General features: G+C 40.2%; 1 protein-coding gene across 7 annotated transcripts in view; it reads right to left on the bottom strand.

The window, feature by feature from the left end:
* LOC136420772 (kalirin-like) overlaps positions 1–26,881 on the bottom strand; it is a 168,484-nt gene that overhangs the window by 9,937 nt on the left and 131,666 nt on the right. For all 7 annotated transcript variants that reach the window (XM_066407874.1, XM_066407873.1, XM_066407872.1 and 4 more), the window contains 17 exons: positions 23,350–23,473; positions 22,727–22,880; positions 18,025–18,102; positions 14,627–14,806; positions 13,992–14,081; positions 13,093–13,205; positions 12,522–12,692; positions 10,880–11,261; positions 7,488–7,679; positions 6,595–6,772; positions 5,413–6,107; positions 4,587–4,819; positions 3,909–4,041; positions 3,253–3,280; positions 2,679–2,789; positions 1,343–1,516; positions 426–563 (listed from right to left, as the gene is read on the bottom strand). In XM_066407874.1, the coding sequence (XP_066263971.1) occupies positions 426–563; positions 1,343–1,516; positions 2,679–2,789; positions 3,253–3,280; positions 3,909–4,041; positions 4,587–4,819; positions 5,413–6,107; positions 6,595–6,772; positions 7,488–7,679; positions 10,880–11,261; positions 12,522–12,692; positions 13,093–13,205; positions 13,992–14,081; positions 14,627–14,806; positions 18,025–18,102; positions 22,727–22,880; positions 23,350–23,473 (3,174 nt within the window). The remainder of the gene's footprint in view (positions 1–425; positions 564–1,342; positions 1,517–2,678; positions 2,790–3,252; positions 3,281–3,908; positions 4,042–4,586; positions 4,820–5,412; positions 6,108–6,594; positions 6,773–7,487; positions 7,680–10,879; positions 11,262–12,521; positions 12,693–13,092; positions 13,206–13,991; positions 14,082–14,626; positions 14,807–18,024; positions 18,103–22,726; positions 22,881–23,349; positions 23,474–26,881) is intronic.

The raw sequence follows: 26,881 nt of genomic DNA on the forward strand, positions 1-26,881 counted from the left end.
GACAATGACGATGCAATACATGTAGTTAGCAACACAATATTACCAGCAGTAGCAGTCTTGTTTACTGATGCTCTTAGCATGCCTATTGCTAACAGAAGCATTGAGCTGTTGAATGCAATTTATATTAAGGACAATACATGCTACTATGCATGCTCGAAACCTTCTTTAGAATCAGAGTAATCACAGACAAAGTAGTAGCAAGCATTTGAGTGAGCTTGACACACATGCATAGCAAAACAAAGTACAATGTACTAGTAGTACAGGTAGCATTTTGCATAAAGAGACAACACAAATGTAGTACACACATGTATAGTGCAACAAATGTTGTGCAGGTAACACATTGCATTATGCTGATGTTCCCCCAAACGAATCCACACCACAGATGTAAGCAGAACGGGACAACAATAGCACGGTTGTTGACATACCTGTTCCCTGTTCGGAGTACTCCACTGTGTAAGCTGAGATGGGGCAGTTCCCAGTCTCCTTGGGCGGGGCCCATGTCAGCGTCACAGAGGTGGCTGTCTTCTCCTTCATGATTGGTCTACCGGGGGCACCAGGACGGCCTATTGACCAACCGGAAAAGCTGTTACAAAAGTTCTTTTTCACTTGTGTGGATAAGTGATGTACAAGAAGGTTGAAGAAGGTTTTCAGCACCAAGGACAAAACCATGTTAGAAATACTGTAATTTACTCTGATTTAATTTCACAGTTAGGCGAAAATGGAGTGTTTGAGGTGGTTTTTAGTTTGCAATCGAAACAAAGTGGTAGGTGCCAGGACAAAACGGACAATGGTTTTAAGTGTTCGATGAAGAGGTTACCACGAAGATCACAAATATTTAAGCACCGTAAATTTACATGCATTCACAGTAGCAGCTCTAGAAAAATCTTTAAAACTTGCCCCTCCCTCCCCCACACGCAACAAATAAAACTAACCTAACTTGAAGTACCTGTACCCGTATCACAGAAGACTTTAATCATTGTACATTTGGTTATAATTCAGTGCCAACACTGTGACTTAATAAAGTCATCTTGTACCTGTGGACCTATCCTGTACAGTTAACATGCCGGATGTTGTCACTGACCCAATCTGTATGGATATGCAGCTTGTACTGTTCAGTACAAACCTAGGTGTGTTACACCATGAGGCAGTTTACCGGATATGCAATACAAACAAACAAACTAACTTGAAATCCCTGTAGACCTACCTCGTACTGTTAACATGCCGGATGTTGTCACCGACCCAATCTGTATGGATATGCAGCTTGTACTGTTCAGTGAAAACCTTGTGTGTTACACCAGGTATACAATACAAACAAACTAACTTGAAGTCCCCATACACCTACCTTGTACAGTTAACATGCCGGATGTTGTCACCGACCCAATCTCATTACTGGCGACACATGTGTACTGCCCTGTATCACTCAGTACAGTGGAGGCTATATGCAGGAGGATGTCTCCGTTATCACTGTACGACATACTGAATCTGGAGCTCGGGGACAGCAGCATTTGGTCCGGACCTGAAACAACACAGTATTAGTTAAGTTAAAATCCTCCCACACCATAAGGTGTATAGGGCGGTGCCCATCTCTGTTTCATAGCCCTGGGCCACACTGTGGTGCAATCACTTCAGCAGGGGGCTAGTCCACTGGCAGTGGAGTGTGTTTAACTTCCATACTGTTTCAGAAGTATGTACCATTTTTTTAAAGTCTTTGGTCTGACTCAATGCGCCTCTTGTCCAGAGGTGTCCTACCCGGGGCTTGTAATTTGAACCAGATGTGGCTAGTAACAGAAGCGCAGACCACTACACCACAGGGACACCCCAATACAGTATTAAGTATAGTATAAATAATATGCATCTTTATTGTTACTACCTGTACATAATCAAAAATGTAACAGTAAAAATTCCCTATCTGTACAATTCATTTAGACACTTGTAAGGCCACACCAATTTAATTTCTTGGTTAACAGATTTATTTTTAAATCTTAGCCAAAAAAAATCATGAAAACAGAAGGCTGGGGTGCAAACTTGCACCTGACCCTGTTCACTCCTTGAAATTATGTGCACCAAAGTACAAACTTTCCTCTGAGATTCTGTTTTCCTGTTGATTTTACAATCTAGCATTTTTTTAAAATTCCGTTAACCAAGAAATTAAAATGGTGTGGCCTTACCTGTACATAATAGAAATATTAAAGTAAAAAGTCCCTATCTCTATAATTCTTTCAGACACTTGTAAAAGTCATATATAAGTAAAAATTGATTGTGTAAAAATCTGAAGAACATGTTTCAGTACATCAAAGCGTGCATCAAGCATGATTCGTAATACTTAAAACGTAACGTTAAGTCATTATGGAAGCTCATCTGTGTTGGTAGTAATCATAGTACAATGCTAAACTTTCTTCCAACACTAAGGTATTCACCGATCCAACTTTAGACGACCACTGTCGCCTTCTTCAGGATCAATAATGACCAATCACTGCCGAATGTAAACTCACAAGAGTTACAGACACGTGACTTTATTGACACGGGTCTTTACGGATGCGTAAGTCTATCACTTGTTCCAAAACACTACCAAGTCCCGTCATAGTGCAAATGAGTCAACCAATCCAATTGTATGCCCAGTTCAATTCATTGCAAAGCTGAGGAATTTTAATGAGAGAAATAAACCAATCACTACGGACCTCTCCACGAGACGGACGGGCGAGGACGGCCGCACACGTGACACGTCAGGGTGGCGGGGTCGCCGAGCTGGACGGTCGTGTTGGTCAGCTGTTGGAGGAACTCTGGGGCAGCTGCAAAACAGATAGTAAGATGTTAACTCATTATAATCTCATCATTGTTGGTTATCAATGTCTATGTATGTGACAATACTTTACGTTTGGGACAGCATTGTTAGCAGAGAAACCTAGCTGCAATGCAAAGTGAACCAGTCAGAACTTCCTTGAAGAGGATGACAGACAGCCATCGAAACGTTGGCTCTTGTTAAATATGTGCTCATCGAAACAAAGTGTCACAGGTGATTAGATCACTTCAACATGCCAAGTTTGGCTGGTAATCTAATTTCCTTTTTTCCTTTTTTTAGTGTAGGGTTTCTCCAGTTCGCCCTCCTAGCTAAAGGCTTAGCTAGTATCAATACATGTATGTAAAATTTGGAAGGTTAGTTTTCTGCAAGAACAATCACTGAATAATACATCAGCATTTGCTACAAAACCATACATTTTGTAACATAAGTTTTTGGAAGAGAAGTGTACATACCATCATACATGTAGTTTGGATTCAGCAGCTGAAAAATACAAACATTTCCTTTAGAAAAAAGCATAACGAATATTTCACCTTACATTGAGAATGATTTTAAAGATAGTCACTCTCAGACTTAAGGATTCTATCTTTAAAAGAGAAACTTATAGGGATTTACGCCAAAAGACAGTTACTCAAGCAACTGGATAAAATTTCAAAAGTCAGATGTTTCAGACGGCTGATATATTTCAGACAACCGATATGTCCTAACCCAGGATTGAACTCGGGTCTGCAAGTTACCAACTAATTATAATTGGAACCAGGAAGTCAATTGTGATACTGCTACCAGTTGAGCTGTAGGTACATAATGATTTGTTAGGCCACACCAATTTAATTTCTTGGTTAACGGATTAAAAAAAAATAAGTTTAGCACAAGGACATCATTAAAACAGAAGGCTGAAAACTTGCACCTGACCCTGTTCACTCCTTGAAACTGTGTGCACCAAAGTACAAACCTTCCTCTGAGATTCTGTTTTCATGTTAATTTTCCAATCTAGCGTTTTTAAAAAATTCCGTTAACCAAGAAATTAAATTGGTGTGGCCTTACATTACTAGAAACTACATGCATTCATGTATGCAGTGATACATTCATGGTGTAAGTGTTAGGCTGTTACCTTGACAGACACTTTAGTTCCGTGAGGATCCTTGTCCTTGGACTTGGTTCTGTAGCCGTTCTTACTGGAGTGGGTGGGGCTGGGCTTGTCCTTCTTCTCACCGCGCTTCTTCTTGTGGAACCAAGACTTATTTCTGTAACATCATATTTCAATCAGTAAGTAAGTGTCTATCATTACATAGATCTCTGTAAAAAAATGTATAACAGGCAACACTATACAGGGCTTTTTCTTAAGAGGGTTATAGGGGCACTGCACCCCCATATCCTGACCATGCACCCCCTTACCCAGGGGAGCAGATCATCTGAGAAGTATAAATTCTGATTGACCAGGGATGCTACTAGGTCACAACTACAGTGTACAACCCCTCATGAAGCCATAGAATGCCCAATTTTAACTTAAGATTCTCTAAAACTCAACACAGAGGAAGGGGGAAAACCCAAACCACAAAAGTGCCCTGTCTGCTTACTTGGTGGCATTCTCCCTGAAGTACCACAAATATCAGCTAAGAGGCCCATTCTTGAACTTGACCTTTGTCTCCCAGATTCCTACCCACCTACCAAAAATCATGAACATCCATCGATAGCTTCTTGAGTTATGCTGTTTACGCTCCATCATAGCCAAACCGAAAATATAACCCTTTTTCTGACAAAGATTAAAAAAAGCGCCTTGTCTGCTTACTTGGTGGCGTTCTCCCCCTCGGTCCCGTCCTTGGCACAGCCCAGCGCGTCCCCGGGGATCCAGCCCTCGGCGGCGGGGGAGTCGTCCGTGGCGGCGCGGTGCACCAGGAACATGTTGTGCTGATTGGTGGCCAGGATCTGGACCAGCTCGCCCTTGAACACGGTGATCTCATCCTCCTTGATGGCGGTGTATGACAGCTTAACGTCGAGCTCCGTCGGAACGCCGTAGTCACTCTGTAAGCAAATCAGGCTGTTAGTATTAGCTAGCAAGGCGTTATGGCATCTTTTGGACGCCCTACACTAAGAAAACAAAGAAATTAGAGGTCTGCTTCATGTTGAGCTATGTGGGAACGCCATAGTTGCTCTGCAAGCAAATTAGGCAGTTACATTGTAGTATTACCTAGCAAGCTAAGGTGTCAGGGCATCTTCTGGATGCCCTACACTAAGAAAACAAAGGAATTAGACCTCTGCTTCACTTTCTGCAAGCAAATCAAGCTATCTAAGCTTTCAAAAAAACATTCTTTTGAGAAGCAAACAGTGCATAGTCATGATATCGTAAATTACATACAATTGCAAGTTTCCATCTTTGTATGCTTTTCTGCATCTGAAAACAATGTTTTTTCAAGAGTCGCAGTACCAGGTTCTGAACCGACCGCAGTGTCTACTATAATGCCATGAGTCGAAATTAACTTGATTACCTGGCGGTTGATCATTGTCACTATGGTTGTACTGTATTTCAAAACATTACATCCTATATATAATGCAGTGGTTGTGCACTCAAGATTTCCTTCTTCTCCAATAAAACAGTGAAACATAGAATAACGTACGCCTGACTCTGAGGCCTCGGATCTCTGCGAGTAATCACTGGTGTGGCTGGACATGGAGCAGTCGCTCGTGGCGCTCATCCTGTTCTCCACGTTCCTCTTCTTCACCGGCGACATCTGACTCTTCGCCGCCCCGTTTGCGCCCACGAAATTCGCCTGAGTCCGCGTGGGGGACGACGGTTCCTTTCCCTTCCCCGTCCAAAAATTTGGCTTCAGGTTGTCGAGCAGTTTGCGCTTGTTGTTAGGTGATGAGCTCCCGCTTCCTTGCTCTTTGAACGGAAATCGTCTCTGGTCCGACGAAGATCCGCTGCTCTCACCAGACGGGGAATTCAGCGGAGAGGACTCCTTGGAGAACTCCATCGGAATCGGCGAGAGACATGGAGAGTTTGGAGTGGTCGGGGAGCCTAGAGGTGGGGTGGGTAGAGAGATTTTCCGACTCTTGTTCATCCGTGGTAGACTGTGGCTCCCGTCTAGCATGCTGTTCTCCTTGTTGATCATGAGGGCGGGGACGGAGTGTTTACGGAAAGCGGATTTAGAGTCAGGGAGGCTGTTGGTGGAGCCGCAGTTTGATTGACAGTTCTGCTGGGTGAGGATGGAGGGAGGTGACCCCGGGACGGGGTTTGGGCTGGAGAAGCTTTTTCTCAACGTATTGCTGGCGTAAAGAACGTCCCGTTGGTACTCTATCGGTGACTGGAGGGCTGAAAGAGAAGTGATAGACTAAGTATAGTTGAGCCAAAACAGGTCAAATGGAGGTAAACATTTACATTTAGCAATGCTAGGAAGTTTTCATTCATGGCGTTGGCAGAATGACAGCGCTGATGAAACGGAATTCCACCTGTTTCGACTTTATCACTCAAGAATCCTAGGAAGTTTTGACTGAAAACAAGTAAGTTTGGCCAGAAATTACACACTGTTAGACCATGTGAAATATACATTGTAGATTTTCTGAATCATTTAGAAATGTGTTTTTACAAATATGACCTTCCAAACAGGAATCAGAATCAAACTAGGAAGTTTCGACTATGCAGCCCCAACCTAGATGTCCTGACTCCAGGACTTGAACCGGGGTTTCCAAGTTACCAACTAATTTGAACCAAGAGCTCAACTGTGAGGTTGTTACCAGTTGAGCAACAGGGACTTCACCAACACTAAGAAATAAAGAAATATCAAAATGTTTTGATTTACCTCTGATGAAGTCCTTCTGCCTGTCCAGCAGCATGCTGATCTCAGCCACCCAGGTGTCCCTGACGTCTCCAGAAGGTGCCTGTAAAATGTAGCAGTCCTCGCCGTCTCGGGTCTTCGACATCAGGCTGAACTTGGTCGGGTCAGTGTCCACATCAGGCATCATCGACATGTCTTTTACCTGCCAAAAAAAGAATACATTACAGATTTTTGTTTTTTCCACATACAATTCCTGAGTGGACCGGTCGTGTTGTCTCGCACAATTGAGACTTTCCGGGCCAGGCTGGAGGCCTGCCCGACTTAGCCCGGGACCTCCCCTACCTACTTTGCCCCTGACAGGGTCATCTGGGGGGCAAACTTTTCACCTATCTGCATCTGTATCTGTATGTATATAGCCAGTACAACTATAACCGCCATTTGGCCAAACATACCAGTTTGCAGGCACGTGGCGCGACAGCAGCTGGTTATATTACAATGAACGGCCTGACACACCTAGCCTTTGCACATCTAACTGTAAGCATAGCCTAAAGCTATCTGAGTTCTGCAACATACATTTTTTACAGTCATCTATTGAATGTTACTTAAAGAGCAATACAGGTGGGCTCCTTGGTCAATATTCATTCATTCAGACCCTTGCAGCGCCTAGTGGCACATAAGTCAGCAAGTTTCCTTCCTATTTCAGTACATCTTTACAGGAAAGGGTTGCTAGCTCTTCCCCTTTAGCATGCTCGAGGCACCTCCTCAAACACAGGACCCCATTTCACATCCCTTCCATAAGACGGTGCAACCCCAACCAAGACATCCTGACCCCTTAAACCAGGGTCTCCTAGCTACAAACTAATTGGAAACAGAAGCTGAGGCTGCTAACAGTTGAGCCACAGGGTCGCCCTCCTCACCTTGATGCATCCCTTGTACAGGTACCCCGGGTTGCTGAGTCCCTTCTTGTGGTCCAGCGGCTCACTGAAGATGACGATCTGTTCGAAGAGAAAGACTCTCCTCTCCTTCCCCTTCCACTGCAGCAGACTGCTGTTGTCTGACACGATCATCGGGTCGTGGAGCAGCAGCTTGCCTTGGGCATTGATGTTACCCTGGTAGTTTAAAAATCACTGTTAGAACTACTGTAAATCACTTTAATATAGCGGCAGGAAAATATAGCAGTTGGGGGAAAAGGAGTAGGTCACGGCACTTAAATTTAACGGTGGGAACAAACATTACTGTCTCAAATATTAGTGATCAAACATTTGCGATGATGACATTTTAGCTGTTGACTAGTGACCGTTAAATCAGACAGCTAAAACTAAGTTACAGTTAACATATCAAGAATTACGGTATCCTAAATTGTCTTCACTTCATTAACATATCTATTCAGAGTTTGGGTATAAAACCTGGTTCTCCCAGCTTTTTACGTTTCGGCGCATGCGCGCCGGAACGTATTGTCCTGGCTTTTACCTTCAAGCTTCAAGGAATGAACCAGGGAAGCTTGGTTCAACACTGTGTCGCAGATTTGCATGTGACACAGGACGGCGCAGATTTGCATGTGACACAGGACGGCGACCGCATGTAACTGCTACAACTGTTCGGAAATATCATTGCATTGTGGTTTCGGACTTTGATATCCTGAAAAATGACCATATTACATCTATTCCACAAGATTGCAGAAGAAAAAAAATGATTTCGTCAAGAAAACGACCAAAAATCGGCATAAATGATACCATATAGTAAGGTTATAGCATTACGTCCAGTGGGAATAGTTACGTACCGCAGCTTGGCCGATCTGGCAACGCGAAGCGCTTCGGACCCAGAAGATCTGGGTTCGTCTCCGTGCATGGATTTTTTTTTCTTTTTAGATATTGAATATCAAAAATATATATTGATATTATATTAATCTATCAATATCATATTTATGAATATCATTTTTTTTCATTAATAAATAAAGAAATATTTTATATTTGTTATTTTTAAATATTCATTTAATAGATACAAGCAGTGTTTCCGCCAGACCGCGACTGAGAGGCCGTCCACTTGGGGAGGGCCGTACCGCGAAAATTAATTGACCGTACCGCGAAAATTAATTGACCAGGAAAAGTAACTGAATGTTGTGATCAGAAAAGACTTTGTTAATTTTTCAAAATCAATTTGTTACGAAGGTCGCTTTAATACTGCTTCAATCGTCACAAAATGCGATCTATATAAAGTATACTAGTGACCAGAAGCGTCTGAAGTGTAAAGGGGTTTTCCCGCCCTGTGGTCACGTGACATCTTGCCGTCAACCAATCAGAGCACAGGATTTTATGACGCGGACCAATCAGCGCTTAAAACCTTGCATATCAATGAGCTTAAAAACATGGCGGACGGCCCGGGACGGGGCAGGTTGCGGCTCGACTTATGTGAACTCATAGCGAAAATTATGATTTATCTACGGTACATATGGAGAATTTTCACGGAAAAACACTCAAAGGAATATATATTGTGTCGAATACGGTCAGAAATGACGGCGAATCGCGGCAAATTACGACGTAGAGGCTGAAATGCACGGGCGAAATTCTTGTTTTGTTTACGTTTTTCTTGTTTGCTTCGATGACTTTCTTCGATTGAGTCTTGAAAAACGGGTTTTTAATGAGATCACCGTATGCCAAAGGCACCGACATCGATTCTTCGCAAGCTTAACAATAGCAACAAACAAAAGAGTGTGAATGTCCAACGATATAGAGCGTCCCCACGCCCGCAGTAACAAAGAAAAACAAAGAAATTATGCCGACCTCTCGTATTTTTTTCCCCGATTTCTCGGCATTTAGTTTGTCTTTTTTTTAAAGAGGACGGCCTATGTCTGAGTTCAGGCCGTCCAAAGCGACATAAGGCCGTCATTTGACGGGAAGACGCCCCTCTGGCGGAAACACTGTATACAAGGCCTTTGTCTTATGAACAGGACTTCATAGATTCCAAACCCGGCATTCGAATTTTTCTGTTCATTGTAATGGAAAATACCGTGCAGCGGCTCCTATGCGCGGTAAGATGATTCTTGCAAAACACTCGCCACTAAACTTCTATCCCCGATGTAAACAGAGGCTCTTGATGTTGTTTGCAAAACAGCGATTCTTTGTTACAGTAGCAAATGCTCCATTGTTCAGTATCGACTTCATTCAGACAACACGGACGTGGAAAGTGGCGCCCCTCGGCACAAAACTATGGGAATTTTCATGAATTTTAGCAAAATTACCCAGGAAAATAAGGAAGAAATGTTGTAAATGCGGAAACCAGAATAATACGGATGAGGTAGCTGTTGATTTGTTTGACATTTGGTAGTCATTTTAGATAGAACCTTAGCTGTTATGAACTTCTATTTCACTTAATTACCATAGTGCTGATGATTCAATGGTGCTTTTTCAAATTTTATGTTTTATTGCGTGCCATGTACATAATTACATTGATAGCTTTTATAATGAGCCTATTATACATTTTACAAATAAGTACAAGTTGTAGGCCAAGACCAGCTTTTTCAAAAGCACTTAAGTTAAGTGACGTAACTTCAAAATTGCTTTCCCCAATCTGCCTTTCTCTATTAAAACAGTACTCATTTCCCAAAATGACAATTTTTCTTATAGACTGAACAGCCCTTGAGTGACTTCCTCTGGCAGATTTTACTTCAAGTAAAGGGAAAAGACAATTCACACCCATAAACGTAGCCGAAACGTCAGCTTTTTTTAAAAGCTCTTGTTTTCCTTCTGTCACTGACGAAAGATAGCAGATGCTGTCTGAAACGTCTGACTGTTTCAAAATCTGTATTGTTAGAAATAGCTGTACAATTTGGCACTATACCTTATAGTCTGCTATCCAAACCTATCATAAGTGCAGAGTCTCTTGCATTTTCTTATTACTATTTTCGTGGTAACATATAATGCATTCAGCCATGGTTATGCAATAAATTTCATTGTCATTATCTCAACTTTTGAAAGAAAAAATTCAACATGGTGGGCTGAAACAGTTACTGACATCATTCTGTATCAGAACTTTATTCCCTAATTCACACTGCGCTATGATTGGTCATCCATAATAACCTAATTAACTAACCCTATATAAGGCATGCGTGCCTTACCACACGTGGATAGTAAACAAACTTCATCAGAACTTAATGATGCATAATGATTTCTTTGTTTCAGAGTATTTCTGCAGCAAATTTGAGCCAATGTCTTTCATCAAATTCAAGAAATTTAAATCCAGGAATACCTGAAAACAATTTAGTGCCATTAAAGGCAATTACAGACATTTTGAACACCTGTGACACACTTACATCAAATCCCTGGAGTCTCCCGATGTTCATCATGTCGTTACATCTCTTGGGCACGACACACATGACGTTAACGGCCGCCTCTAACTCCGAAGAATCCAGCCCAGCTTTCTGCGTGTGCTTCAAGAGGTCCTTCAACAGCAGCTGGTACTTCATGATTCTCTGAACAGGCTTGATCAACAAGTCCGAGAGGCTGAGCTTGTGTCCGAGCTTGGTACGCAGTTCCTCGAAGAACGTGTCGATGTACTCGGACACGATGTGCTCCGACTTGGGCTTGTTTTGGCAGTACACCACGTACATGTGGAGTCGTCGCTCGTAGCGCAGGAAGAGATTCGCTACGCGGTCCGGACTGTCGGCGCATTTCTCGAGTTCGCCGCTGAAAGTACTGTAGGTGCAAGATAATAATAGCCTTTAGCATTTCTGGCTCACAGATCTAGAGTATGAATTGAAAGTAAAATTGTTTCTAAGCAGAGCTTTGGAATATTCACAAGCCCTATTTTACAATAAAAATTTACATGGCATTGCTTGTAGTCTACTATTTAAAAGGCAACCTGTTACAAATATTGCTGAATCTTAAAACAACACATTTAAGAAACCCACAAAAACAAGTGGCACTTGAGAGTTCATCTGTGTTGGTAGAAGTCATTCTGAATAAAAAATCTGGGTAAGTCCAATTGTTGTGTTGGCAATTTACAGTTCAACTTTCAAGATTCATATTGAAGGACAAAAACAAAATGTCAGACTCTGAAGTTACATAATATTATTGTTTCTTGAGAAAGATGAATAAAGTAAAAACCGGTCGAATTCCGTCTCAGCGCTGTCATTGTCCCAGAGCTATGGATAACATTATTGTTACTGTAAATGCAGAAATGTTCCCGGTGGTTTTATGTTCGTGGTTTTCACGGCAACCGTTTCACCGCGAACTTGAAACCAACGCGAATATTTTTGTCCAATACTGTAGCAGTATATGACTATAGCGCTGCCGCGAAGTTAAAACCACCATGAACACTCCATTCTTGCCTTAGTGTCAAATAAAAACCATGCAAATTTAGATGCATTTACACTGTAGTACTTACTCTCTGTGCCACTCTTGGATCTGGTGAATTGTACTTACTCTCTGTGCCACTCATAGATCTGGGGAATTGTACTTAATCTCTGTGCCACTCGTAGATGTGGTGAACTGTACTTACTCTCTGTGCCACTCGTAGATCTGGTGAATTGTACTTACTCTCTTGCCACTCATAGATCTGGGGAATTGTACTTAATCTCTGTGCCACTCGTAGATCTGGTGAACTGTACTTACTCTCTGTGCCACTCTTGGATCTGGTGAATTGTACTTACTCTCTGAGCCACTCATAGATCTGGGGAATTGTACTTAATCTCTGTGCCACTCGTAGATCTGGTGAATTGTACTTACTCTCTGTGCCACTCGTAGATGTGGTGAATTGTACTTACTCTCTGTGCCACTCGTAGATGTGGTGAACTGTACTTACTCTCTGTGCCACTCGTAGATCTGGTGAATTGTACTTACTCTCTGTGCCACTCATAGATCTGGTGAATTGTACTTACTCTCTGTGCCACTCATAGATCTGGTGAATTGTACTTATTCTCTGTGCCACTCGTAGATCTGGTGAATTGTACTTACTCTCTGTGCCACTCGTAGATCTGGTGAATGTTGCCGAAGACGATCTTGTCCTTGCCCTCCATGTCCTCGGGTACACCCTGTTCCTTCATGGTGGCGACGTACCCCTCCATCACGCTCCCAAGGTCCTTCACGTAGTCTCGCTCCGTCTCAAGAAGCTCTTGGAGGATGAAACTGTGAAGGAACGCCACGAGAAAAATTGCCATTCGAAAAATAAGAAATTTTGCCCCAGCTTGGGATACATGACATGTACAGTATGTTACTTTTTTCATAACTGAAGTTATCACCATGTTTAACTTGGAAAACTTTTACACCTGGTAGTTACTCAGAATCCAGAGGTCCTGGGTCTGAATCCCCTGACATGCCAAAAATGTTTTGCCCTTGGGAAAGGCACTTTACTCACTCCATCCAGGAGTAAAAACGGGTACCTGACTTTGGTTGGGGAGGTGAAAGGTGGTGGAAGGAGGGATGGGCTCCGCCTTCCAATATCATGCCCTAGACACAGTGGGTAACAAAACACAGGCTCAAAAAGACTATGGGACTACTTTTACCTTTAATTTATAAAGGGACTTACCGTCTCTTCTTTAGCGCACTGGCTTGTCTCTCCAGGGTGTCTCCCCTTCCTTCTGCTTGGTTCTGGGGTGGGCCCCCCTCCCCACCTTCTGCCTCTGGCAGGCCAGATTCGTCCTAAACAGGAGGAAAGAACATACAGGTCATTTCATTCCCTTGTTTCAGCTTCCATGGAAGTACATTTCTGTATGACTGCCCTACTATCACTTGGCTACTAATAAAGTCAAATATTGGCTACTAATATGGACATCCAAGAGAGAGGGATAGTCTATAGTGCCCCATCTTTTGCAAGAGGAATAGAAGAAGCCATCTACATTGTACATCAGGGCTTTACAACCATCCCTCAACAGAGACGGGAGGTGTCATAAAGTTTCTGCAACATATGATCTACTAATAATCAAGCTCATGTTCTATCTGCATAATGTGACATCACAAAGGCAGTGGATTGCTCATTCCTTGACAAAGACTGATCAGTCGAAAATTTGGGTAAGTCCAATTTTTGTGCTGGCAATATTAAAATTGCAGTTCAACTTTGATACATCATTAGCCTGGGTGTCATCCTATTTCTACCGAATGTAGGAGCCCCGGTAGAAATAGGATGGCACCCAGGCTAAGACATCATGACTTTTGCCCTGTCACACTTGTGCGTATATTGAAGGGCGCAAGAGTTCCGCAGTAAATTTTTTTTGGTTTTAAGTAAATTTTTCTGGAAGGAAGTTGTTTTCTACTTTGACCCACCGTTGAGCAGTCTAGTTATCAAACCAAAGAAATAACTTCAATCTTTGGCTGCAAACTTAACCTAAACCCAAAACATGTTAAAACGCAACTCATGCGGGCTTGTATATACGCACATGTGTGACAGGGGCTAATAACACAGATAAAATTTCAAGAGAAGAGACTCACCAAACGCTGCTTGGTGATGTTCTCAATCTCTGACACCAGGTCTGTTGTTGAACCAGCAACATTCAGTGACCTCATTGATGCCGTCAGAGACTGGGGGGAAATGCGGGAATAGACTTAGCATTATCAATGACATCCTCTGACAACACAAATACTGTAAAACAAAAACTCTGTGAATTCGTATACACTTGTTTTAAGAAGAGGGAAGATTAAACCATTGATTTAATGGTAGCAAAGCCTTATATGATTTGACTGTCTTGTAAACAATGTAGTTTTGTTTCTCGGACTTTTCAAGAATGCTACAAGCAATGATTCCTTAAGATGTATACGTTTCAGGTAAGGCCACAAAAAAAGAAGCTAGATTGGAAAATCAACAGGAAAACAGAATCTCAGAGGAAAGTTTGTACTTTGGTGCACACAATTTCAGGGAATGAACAGGGTCAGGTGCAAGTTTTCACCCCAGCCTTCTGTTTTCATTATTTTTTTTGTTGCTAAAATTGAAAAAAAATCTGTTAACCAAGAAATTAAATTGGTATGGCCTAAACTAAAATTGCTGACTACAATTATCTGGAAACACAAACACACACACACCAACAGGCCACAAACTATACCTCCATTTTTCCTGGAGGTAATCTTACCATTTTTGAAGCAGACAGGTCCTCCTGTGAGTTGGGTCGGGAGAAGCTGTGCTGGACAATCTCCATCGGCGGGGGGAGCGGCATGGTCTCGCTCTCCGGTTCTTCTTCCTCGCCTGCTGTTTCCACGCTACGGGCAGCCGCCATGTTCTCCGAGCTGCCTCTTGCACTCGATATCCGTTCCTATTCAGAAACACACATGAATGAATGAACATTATTACTCGACAATCGTACATGGTTCATTTGTTTATCTAAAAGATCTCCATTGGAACAATGGAATAATTGGCAGTAAATCAACAATACTACAAGCCTAGGCTAATCTATCCTACAATTATAACTACAAAATACAAACATGTATTATTCAGTAAGTCAATAACTGACAATATACGTACTATACTTTATCATTAAATGATTTGGTCTAGCTTTTGGATTGAAGTACAGTACTGTGTATAGAAATTGACCTCAAAAGGCGGATATTTGTGTGTATGTTTCTTTTGTACAAGTGTATGGCTTGCGAATTTTTTAAGAGAGGATGTACCCGTGATTCAAACAAAAAAATTAGTATCAAATATCTATAAAAGTCTATAACAATTGTTAGCTTTGACTACGCACTCAACATTATTTCTTAAGTTTAAGTTTTTATTTTCCTGTGATAGATTTTGCACATCATGATTGTACTTACTATATAACAACAAGCCATCGACTGAATATTGCTCGATGTTCTTACATGTAGTGACTATATGTATAGTTTAAGGATAACACTAAAAGCCAACTCGCAAACAGAAATGCCCAAACTGTCTTACACAATGTTGTGTATTAAAGTGTTCTGTTTTGTTTTATCTGCAATCTCGGCTTGAAACTACTTGAAACTAGAGTTTCACAACCTCATACCTTCACCAATAATAGGATGTTTATCATAAATTATTGATTATACAAAAAGGTCCTCATTTGCATAAGCTACATCAATTGATCATCTTCTCCACCTAAATAACAGAAGTTGCCCAAAGTATGAGAAGTTATCTTAGCAAAGAAGGCTATTGTTATTTTTAATAATTAATTATGCAAAGTAGTTAGCCCAAAATCTAATCATCTTGAGGTTTTGCATATACCTACCGACATACCAAATATGAAGATAATCCATCCAGGCATTCTCGACTTATCGTGTTCACTAACAGACACACAGACACGCGCATTAAAATATAACCTTCTTGACGAAGGTAACTACTGGTAAGACCTGAAACTAGACAGGATGTTTTATACCCACTGGTACTGATTGCTACAAGTCAGGCTATTTTTCTGCCTCATTAAAACCCGTCACTTCTGCTCTACATCCGTCTCAGTTAGACGTCGAACAATTGTCGCTGTTTCAGCTCAAGGCTACCCTGATCCGTTATCTTAAGCCTAACCAGCATATACTTCCCCCGAGGAATATCAAGGGAAGCGTGACGATCACGTGGTGCTATTTTTAAACATTTTCCAAGAAGACAGGATACCTTTACCAAGAAGTGTTCGCCCACTAGTACTGAACTCATACTACCCGGCAGTCCTTGATACAATGTGTATGGCTGTATAGTAAATATATTGAAAGGTATTAACCAATAACTTAGGTTACTCACTGTAAAACACAAGAATAAAATTGGACTGAACAAATTTGAGAACACGTCAAATGGACCCATTGTTAATCAACTAAGGCCACACCAATTTTATTTGTTGATTCTCAGATTTTTTTAGAAAAAAATTGGAGCGACAGGGCAGAAAAAAATAAAAATGAAATATTTTGCAAATAGTCTGGGGTAAAAATATGGGTTTACATACATGTGACATAAAGAATAAGAGTATTATTCAAGTTTCAGCTTTGTATGGCTCATTTTCATGCAATGCACCCCTTTCTTTGATCTAGTACTTTAATTTCAGTAACAAAATTACCATTTGCCATGTAACATATGGATTGATATTGAGAAATAGTTTTGATAAATGAAAAATTATAACTTATGATCAATGTGACCACACTTTTTGTGCAGGCCTTTATAATCTATTTTGGTGGCTATTGAGTTCTACAACTGAACAGATAGTAAAATTGGGAGTTAAAATTTGTGAATGCGAATAGCGACCAATTTTTTTTTTTTTTTTTTTCAAAATTGAAAAAACAGGACAGGCTATTCCAAGAAGCAACAAAATAAATTGGTGTGGCCTAACCAAGAAATTAAATTGGTAAAAGGGGAAATTCTGTACCTTGGAACACTCAGTTCTAGGGAGTAAAAATATGGTCAGATGCAACCTGTCCTCCCAGCAAGTGTTTCAATGGTCTCCTATATAAGTCCTATTGCCAAATTATTATTTTGAAATGTCCAAGACCTGAGGTTATGTATTTTCCAGAACACCAGTTATCGAATTACAGCAAAAATCCACTTTTGGTACTGACTAATACCCTTAGCTAAATCACAGCGACGATCCACTGATGGTAGTAATACCCTTTAAGATAGCTAATACATGCACATACACCACTCGTACATGTATAAGGTGACTGAACTCCTTGTAGGGTATTGACCCTTAAAGCATGTATGGTATGCACCAGTTCTAAAGACAATCTCTGCTCAGGGGTCCTTATCCACTTCAAAAATTAATTTCCTGATAAATTTTTCCAAAGAAGACTGCTTGGAATTAATCTCAAGGGCATCTGGATTTAGTTGAGAGTCCTGTCTGGTCGTGTCTTGAAGTATGTAACATGTCACCCATGGTCATTGACATTTCAACTACTGTCAGAGCAAAATCTCCCTCAACCCAGCAACTCAATTAGGTTATCAATACCTTGAAGTTCATGTTTTAGGAAAATTGACGATAAGTACAATGTACCATACAGGGGCTTAAAAGCAAATTTGCTACCATCGAAAGGTCTATTGTTATTGATAAACTGCTTATACAGTTTATTTAACGTCGTGCTGTTTTGAAACTTTTAATGTTTGTTGAAATACTAGTATATCATTTCATTTTTCAGGAGATATTTTCAAAGGCAGCTTTCCTTTAAAATTACTGGCAGTGTAATAAGTGACATTGTGCATTTCACAACACTGGTCAGATTATAGTACAGATCTAGAGGAAGACACATCATTGCATTCTCTTGACAAATGACGTTCACTGTAAAGTTATACAAGTCATAACATGTATCTTGAACTAATTTTAAAAAATCTTATAGGACTGAAGTTTTAGAATTCTAAAGTGACATCTAAAGAATCTGAAGAATGATGCTTGATAGGCCTATGTGGAGTGAAATATGTATTTTTTTGGTCCCAGCTGATACAGGCCGATAGATGACGATGAAGGAATCTAAACTTAGTGTTCTTGAACGCTAATGGAATCTTAATAAACAAACAAACAAACAAACAAATAAACTAGGAACTTACATCTTCCAGAAGGTCTTCTTCTTGAGCGAGGGGTGGTGGTGTCGCACGGCCGACATCATTGTGTCCAGACAACAGGTTCTACAACAACACAGAAAACAAACATTTCAAACATTTACAAACAACACAGAAAATAAACTCACTATCATTCGATTCTAGCTCTCTTCTCAAATTTGACACAACTTAGGACAACATTGAGTAAAACTCCTGACCTCGACAACCAACAACGAAGCCTGTCGGAAGAAATGTGCATGGCGCTTGTTTGTCAGTCTCAAAGCTACGCTAGCGTCAGCCATGTTAACGCTTGTAAAACAGGTGAACTACAGTCTTGTACTTCTCAAAAGTGTGGAGGTACATTATGTACCTGTAGGACTGAGCTGTATTGGAAGACAAAAGGAAATGGGTAAATTGCTTCTTCTCAGGTACCACAGGAAACTGTTAGGTCATTGACCCCAAGTAAGACACTTAGTATGCATGACTGGGTATTGTTATCTATCTTGTCTATAGATCTGTCAAAGAAGATTTGTTTCCATCTGAGTTTGTTGGTTGGTTTGTTTGTTAGTTTGTTTGCTTAGCTTCTCTTAATTTAGGGAAACTGACTGGATTTTCATTATCTACTTTTTGTTTACTAGGTAATATTACAGTTTACATGTACATGTAGATATACATGTTCATGATGTCAGAACAATGTGAGTATTGACGGTTTTCACGGAGAGCTCACTAAAGTTTAGAACTTCCTGTACTTTCGTTGTGTCAATAAATGATCTCTTTATTTACACTATGTGGGGCATTTGTAGGACATGTTTTTTCTAGTTTTGAAAGGAGTTATCTTTGGAATTTCAATGTCATTTAAACTGCCAAGCCTTTCAACAAAACAACACGCATACATGTACAAGGTCATAGCCTTATACAGCTCAAAACCGTCTTTGAACAGGAAATGGGGTTTTAAGATTATTCTTCTGATTGGCAGAAACATGTTCAATGTATTGACTGTTTTAAACAAAACCGATTCCTTGGGTCAGGGACATGACTTCCACATAAACATCCGATACAAAGAGACAACTAAAGCTTCCCATGTTATTAGAGTACTTCACTTACATTGTGCTCTCTTATCCTTTACTGTTTGAACCAAAGGAAATGGCGGAATTCACAAGCTATATTTCGCAATACAGGAATTACCTGCTTATTGTAAGCCATATATATTATAGAATTCAATGTACAATTTAGGTTTTTTCTATATTCATTATGTTTTCAAGTAAAGGCAAGATATGAGGATAGCATACAAGTAAAAGAAGTAGAAAAAATACAATAATTTTACTGCATGTCAAAATCATGACTCCATTTGCAGTATACGTGTGTAAGGTAACATGTTGTCTTCACTCACACCCTAGCATGAAAACCAGTGCCAACCTTGGTTGTGGAATGGTCAGGGGTGCAGGGGAAGGACCTAAATGTGTGACAGGGGCTTTAAGTTAAAAGGGCATTACACAGTAGGCTGGAATCCTCTGATATACAAATGTTTTGAAGAGATACTGTAGGAAAACATGAAAGCATGGAAGCCGACTGGGAATCGCTTTTATCAAAAGTAGGACTGGCACCAAGGTAAGTTGTAATCTCCAAGGAAGGCATCCTACAATGATAGCAAAGGCACATACATGTAGACTTGCAACCCATTGACAATGTACATTTTCTTTCTCTTAGTGTAAAATTTTCACCCTAGTGTAAAATTTTCTTTTTTGTAATCTGAGGTATTCCAAGATTAGGGTGTATACCAGTGTGTTGCACTTGCAATTGGGCTGATTTGTCAAGTTTTACATTTTTCCACTTTCAGTACAGTGAATTTTACCGCAATTGATACTACGCATGGCGCTTTTTAAGTTTTTGGATAGCGACAAGCAGTTCAAAAGTAGAGTGACAGAGACTTTTAGTATTGTATAGCAAACTATTAGGCAGTATATACTATAGTATATACAGACACTGCACTAGTGATCTCTAAAACCCACTGTTTTTGTAAGTGGCAGATTTATGTAACCTGGCGGATTAATGTTAATAGAGGTTACAGTAAAACCACAGATCTGAAGTGTTCCATACGGCATGAAATATAAAAGGCGAACCCAAGCCATTTCTTGTGAGAATGAAGTACACCGAACATGCGTGACAGCCACTATAATACACATCTGGCTCAATCTCTCAACTCGAAAAGAAGCCCAGACTAAAAACTGCACTATGTAGTCTGAAGTGCTAATCATTAGCTCGAACTCTCACAAATGACATGCGGCTAAGTATGGTACAAAGCTATTATGAATGGCATGCCCAACTCGTGCATAGAAAAGTCGGTCGATGGTCATCACTGCAATATATGTCTTGTGAGAATGAAGTACACCGAACACGCGTGACAGCCACTATAATACACAATCTGACTCAACCTTTCAACTCAAAAAGAAGGCCAGACTACCCTGTAGTCTGAAGTGTTAATCTTCTGCTCGAACTCTCACAAATGACATGTGGCTGAGTATGCTACAAAGCAGATGAATGCCCAACTCGTGCATAGAAAAATAGGTCAATGGTTGTCCCTGCAATATATGTCTAAAGTGTCCAAAAGGGGCCCAGACATTTGACAGGTTTCAAAGCACCACATTTGTCAGACTGTCTGAGTGTTCAAATCGACATGGAAACCCTGGTTCATTCAGTTGTTCAGAGAGCAGTTCAAAGTTTTTACATACATTAACACTGTCTAACAAAAAAGTGGCTATAGAATACAGTTGGTCCAACACACAAGCTGTGCCTGTGCCGAATGAATAACTGGAACAGTTTCTAAACATCTGTTTCATAGCAGAAAGAAGATCAAAACAAAACATGGATTGTTTGGAGCAAAACCCAAAGTCACCAACTCATAAACATCCTTTGCATGTACACACATACACGTATTTCCAAATAGCACAGAGAAATACGCAAAGGAAATTCGCTTTCTCCTTGCCAAAAAGCCCCCACTTACCAGAACGTTCAACTGTTGATACAGAATGTTCTGAAATCCGTTAGAGACATTGCATTGTCCCTTCTTTTTCCTCTTGTTGAACATGTTCATCCTGCTATGACATGCAGTGTTAATGCTGTCTAACAATGCTGTCACAAGTGAGGCATGACTATAGGAGATAGCGTTGGACCTTGTTGCAAGGTTAATGGCTTCTATGTCCTTGATGTCGACCGTCAACAATATGTAACTGGCGGTTTTGATGTATGGGTGTCCCGCGCACTACTATGTCATGCCTGTTTGGTTTTGCTTCATTTTTTTTGGGCCAGGACTATTTTGTGTTGGCCTGTAGTATGGTGGGTTTGGTATTTCCTTCCTTGTAACATTTCTTGGACTTGTTAAGGGTGTCTTGAATATTCTAAAAAATTTTTTAAATCATGGTTAAAAACGTACTGAAACATCTAGACCTGTGAGTTTTTCTTCCTTAAAATTACCTTCTGGATTGAAATTCCTACACTAAAAAGATATGCAGTAAAATATCTGCCCTGATTGTTCAAGGAAAGTTTTATAGTGTCAAATTTTTCCATGTTTTTAGAAATCAGCAAAAACATGTAATACTTTCTCTTGAAAGTGCCTGGCATGTTAACTTAGCTCAACTAACTTCTAGACATGGTGTTAGGAGGAGGTTGAACATTAACAGTGAAAAGACATGACCATTGTGCATCTGTCTGAGACTTGAACTTTGGTGAAGACTTTATTCAAAGCAGCATGAGCATCAAGTGTTTACTCAGGATTAACTCATAACTGTACTGAGGGTGCTTAATTGAACCATAGACACATTGGCAAACATTTCAAAGTACTTTTCAGAGCATTATACTATTCCTTGGAAAAACTGCTTTGTTCAAATCTTCAAATACAGGTTGAATAGCTTGCATGAAGCGACAGCTGTGATATCGTTTTCATGTCAGCCACTTGAGAAGGCCTTGATGTCTGTTCAAGAGTGATAGGGCCGCGGAAGTCCCAGATTCTCTGCTCTTTGATGTTCTTTAAGCCTTACGGATGTAGCTTAACCTTAAGCACACTGAAGTAGCCATTTGGCACCCAATTCCCTAGTGGTTACAGAGTTAGGCAGCAGGGAAAAGGTTAAAGAGTTGACAAACATTTTGATCCTAAATCTCTATACTTGACAAACCTATTATGATGTATTCAGAATTACGATATAGACACTTTGTTGTTTGTTGACCAATCAGGAGTCTCAATTTGATTTTGATTAGCCAGCCAACCAAAAAGCAGTATTTAACAGGATTGTATGACTGATTTTAATGGTCATCTAGCTAAACGTTATTAGAATTTAGGTATGCATAGCTTAAGTTTTATTTGTGTTTGTTCCTATAATTGTTGACTCTCAAAAATCATCTATTCTGTCTGAGAGTCTGTGTAGTGTACTATATATAACATTTGCCAGTGAATAAAATGAACAAAAATACATGTCAGGTGGTTGGGCAACCACCTGGCGTAGGCAACCACAAGCAACATTAAAACAGTCCAGCCCTTTTTTTTTACATACTACCCCACCCTGTCCTCAGCAACCACATGTCTTCAGCAATCATTTTTCAGTCCCTTGAATCCTGGATAGACTGTAACAAGTGGTTGGCTGTTCTGACTGGCCAGGCTTTTTGTCAGCATATTCACCTCAGGGTAGGTAATTAGCATGTGACTATTGGGTCTCCTTACCTTTCCCTTTTGTTTGGCCCCCAGCGGCTTCTTCCCCAGCCGTCCCGGCGGCAGTGGAGGGGGTGGCGGAGGGGGTGGGGGTTCCGGGATCGCCTTATCCACCCTGGTCGACCCTGCACTACTCAGCTTTCGCACAGGGCTGGTCAGCCATTTTCTGTCAAGCAAAAATTCACATTATGTTAATTCAATTATCTATCTATTCATTCATTGGTTTGGCTATTTAGCATGCACAGCCAGGGCTGCCCAACTAGCCTGTTGCTATTTATACAAAGGGCTCGCCCTACTGATAAAGACAAGACATTACAATGGCATTTTGACATGAAAAGCATAATGAGCTATATAACAATGTATATGTTGATAATTTATATTTGGGACTGCATCTGTAAGCAGCGACACCTGCAGTGCAATGTGAACAAGTCAGTATTGCCCCAAGGAAGGTAACTGACGGTCACCGAAATGTTAATCCAAGCATTCTGATGTCTTACGAAGATCTACCTACTGACCAAACATCAAGACATGTCTAGTTATCGTGCTGACAGACATTTCCGTCACAAACAAACAGCAGTCACTACACTATCTCCATTTCACAGAGGTAATAAATGAATAAAAGAACTGTATCGCACCTAAAACTGCCGGCGCGACGTTTGGCATGCGGAGAGGTGTGGATGGTGTTGGGGAGCGAGTAGGAGGCCGTGGCAGGGTTGTGGCCGCTCTCTGCAGCGGGGCACGGGGCGACCGTCAACGCATCTGCAACAAAACACACATTTCACAACCGTGAATAAAGTTTCATCAGGTTGGTAAGTCACTGAATAAAAAGACAAGGCAACTGTCAATGCATCTGCAACCTAAACACACAAGTCACAACCGTGAATATAGTTTCATCAGGTTGGTAAGTCACTGAATAAAAAGACAAGGCAACCGTCAATGCATCTGCAACCAAAACACACAGGTCACAACCATGAATATAGTTTCATCAGGTTGGTAAGTCACTGAATAAAAAGACAAGGCAACCGTCAATGCATTTGCAACCAAAACACACAGGTCACAACAATAAATAAAGTTTCCTCAGGTTGGTAAGTCACTGAATAAAAAGACCCTTTGTACAAAACCAAATATCTTATTGAACTGAAGTTTCGGTTGCAGAAATTGATCTCGTCCTGATGTAACAAGATCTGTAGTTACTGGCTTAGCATTGAACTTGAAGGTAACACTGTCTGTTTGCTAAATTTTCTGCTTGGAAAATTTAAAAAACATTTTGAAATTTTGAGCAAAAACAGACACTGGTATCTTTAATGTAAAGCCAGAAACAACAGATCTTGTTACAATATGATAAGATCAATCTTTGCACATCCTGGAACATCAAATGTAACCATAACAGCGTTATTTAAAAAAATATCCACCAGCTACAGTACAAGCAGATATACTTTCTTGGTTTATGTATGTTAAGATAGACTCAAGATGTACATGCAGTGGGGTGTGTGAAATTTTTCTAATAAAAGCCTCTAAGGCCAAACCAATTTAATTTCTTGGTTAACGGATTTTCATTTTCCCCCCCAAAAAAATTTTGAAACAAAAATCTTTCTTTTTTTTCTAAAATGTCTTTTTTGGAAAATAAAAATCCGTTAACCAAGAAATTAAATTGTAACTCAGTGGCCGTCCTCTGATGAGATAAAGCGTAATGCCTTTTCTATCGATGGAAGCACAATGCGCTTGCCACGGTTCATGTTTTTAGTCTGACACATACCAGGGTGGTTCCTACTGTTCAATTAGCAACTGTTTGTTCAAAGTTGGGCTCTTAAATATGCCTACTAACTACACTGTTATTGTAGAAACAACATACAATGTACATGTCAAGTATCATAGATATAATAAATCTCTCATGTTAAGCAATAAAACACTTTCCCTGATCAAATTTGCCTGATACCTCTTAGTAAATAATTGACAATTTAGATATAGTCAACTCAAAGAGTTCCAGTTCCATAGTAATGAATTCATGTTTCACCCCTACATATTCTCTGTAAATGGACTTTACACTATACACATGTACTTGATTAGTAACTTATTACAAATATGTGTTGAACTTTTCAAAAACATGTCTGTCCCACTAAGAAAACATACATGTACCTACCTAATTCTGACTTAACGAAGAACACAAAAGCTCCTGACATTGCTGTCAAAAATGTTTGAACTCCCAGTAAAAATCAAAGCTGTACAGAGAAGTAACACCAGACATAGGTCAATTCCACATGTCAATGTGTTGACCTGTTCTATTATTGGTTGTAGGAGGGACAGACTTCCATATTTCTCCTTTTACCATTTAGCCCGCCATTTTTCATTTGAAAGTACATGTTGTCTTCGTTTTTGAGGAGAAGCCAACAATATTTTTCTTGACCTGTCTGGTCACCCGTCAATTCGATTTTATCTAGGAAAAAAATACAGCACACCCCCTGGAATTCAAAATGGGATAGCTCTGTCAAGGCTACTGAACCTACACCATTCACAAGATGGTGCTGCTACACTAATAGCATTGCCATGGAAAAATACATACAAATACATCAGATGCAATTAGCTAGTGCAAAACTATGGTTATCCCACTAGTAGTTAAAGGCATCCAAAGCATTTTATGAGGCTTGAAACTTGAATAAAAAAACTCCAATTTCTAGTGATTCCTACACATAGTAAGTTTCAATAACACTATACCATTACATATCGACATTAAAGGAACAAAGATACGAATGTCCTTCATTTCCTGCCATAAAAATGGCTAGATTCTTAAAATCATAAGGGCTTAACCTTCTCTCTGCTGCCTAACTCTGTACCCGATAGGGAATTAGGTGCCAAAGAGCTACTTCAGAGTGCTAAAGGTTAGGGAACGATTACAAAATTTAGGGCAAAGAAGTTCTGAAATCGAAGCAATTCCGTTTGCAACAGGGCTGCACTGGCGTTGCATGTATAATATTGTTCTCGCTACCTTTGACATTTCTTGCCCCTATTTTGGGAGGCAATAAGAAGTGACTGGTAGTTCCAAGCCCGGCGTAGATTATAGGTTATTGTTCAACCCTAGAGGGAGTTTACACATCACAGGCAATAAGACCCCGCTAAGACCGATCTGTTCCAGTCTAAACCGGTTCAAGCATGTGTAGAATTACCGTCCTGTCTGAACCTGTCTAGATCTGAACCTATGCTGGAATATTCAAGTTCTGTTAGTACTAATTTGGTATTCTTTATGTTGTTACATTTTTAAATGTAAGAACATTATACAATTATTTTATAGATTCATGGAATAACACTGATTTTTAAGTCACATGTGTGTTATTCTATGAACCTATGTTTTGATTATTTTAAATTGTTATGTCTTGTTATGTAAGATTTTGGTATGTGCAGCGTTGAAAGGTGAATAAATAAACTGTTGAAAACAAACTGAGATGAAACAGGCTCTGCTATTGGCTGAGCACAATTCTATGCAGATTTGCAATTATCTTTTTCTAAGAAAAACCAGTACAATAATCCTACAACTGGTTGGAAAATTTATCGTATATTCATGCAACACACACGATATGAAAAGCATGTAAATAGGAAAGAGGCCTTGAAATACTGAAGACGTTCGAAGATCTTTCGAAGGCTATTAGCTGTTTCAATACATAATATTATCTTTATATCCTTAACACTTTTCTGATTATTCATTCCAATTTGGAAAAGAAAGCGGTTGTTCACAACTCTTCCGGTGGGAAATGAAGGATATGTTGGGAATACGCGACTAACGTCTGATTAGTCCAGACCTATCAGTACTAATTCCTCTGAAATTTCTTTTCGGAATGATCCTTTCCAAGAAATCACTCGCCATGGCTTTACACAATGAGCTAATAGCCTTTCTTGGAAGACTTTAGTTAAAATGTCAAAGAACTCCTTGCAGCCGTTCGCTTCTGGGTAAGAAGCTGAATATGTCAAAGTGTCTTCTACGCGTGCTAAGACAGTATATCAGTTACAACCCATCAAATAGGTTAAAGATCTTGAAAACCTAGGTTAATGCCATCCTGATCTACACTCATTGTCTGAGAGTCTTTTAAAGGTTGCTTGATATGTATGAAACTTTTAACTACGTGGATTTTGTACAGTTTAGTTTTGTTCGTTGAAGTAATACTGTTCTGCTATTTA

Source organism: Branchiostoma lanceolatum, chromosome 15, assembly GCF_035083965.1.
Source record: "Branchiostoma lanceolatum isolate klBraLanc5 chromosome 15, klBraLanc5.hap2, whole genome shotgun sequence".
NCBI classification, from domain to species: domain Eukaryota; kingdom Metazoa; phylum Chordata; class Leptocardii; order Amphioxiformes; family Branchiostomatidae; genus Branchiostoma; species Branchiostoma lanceolatum.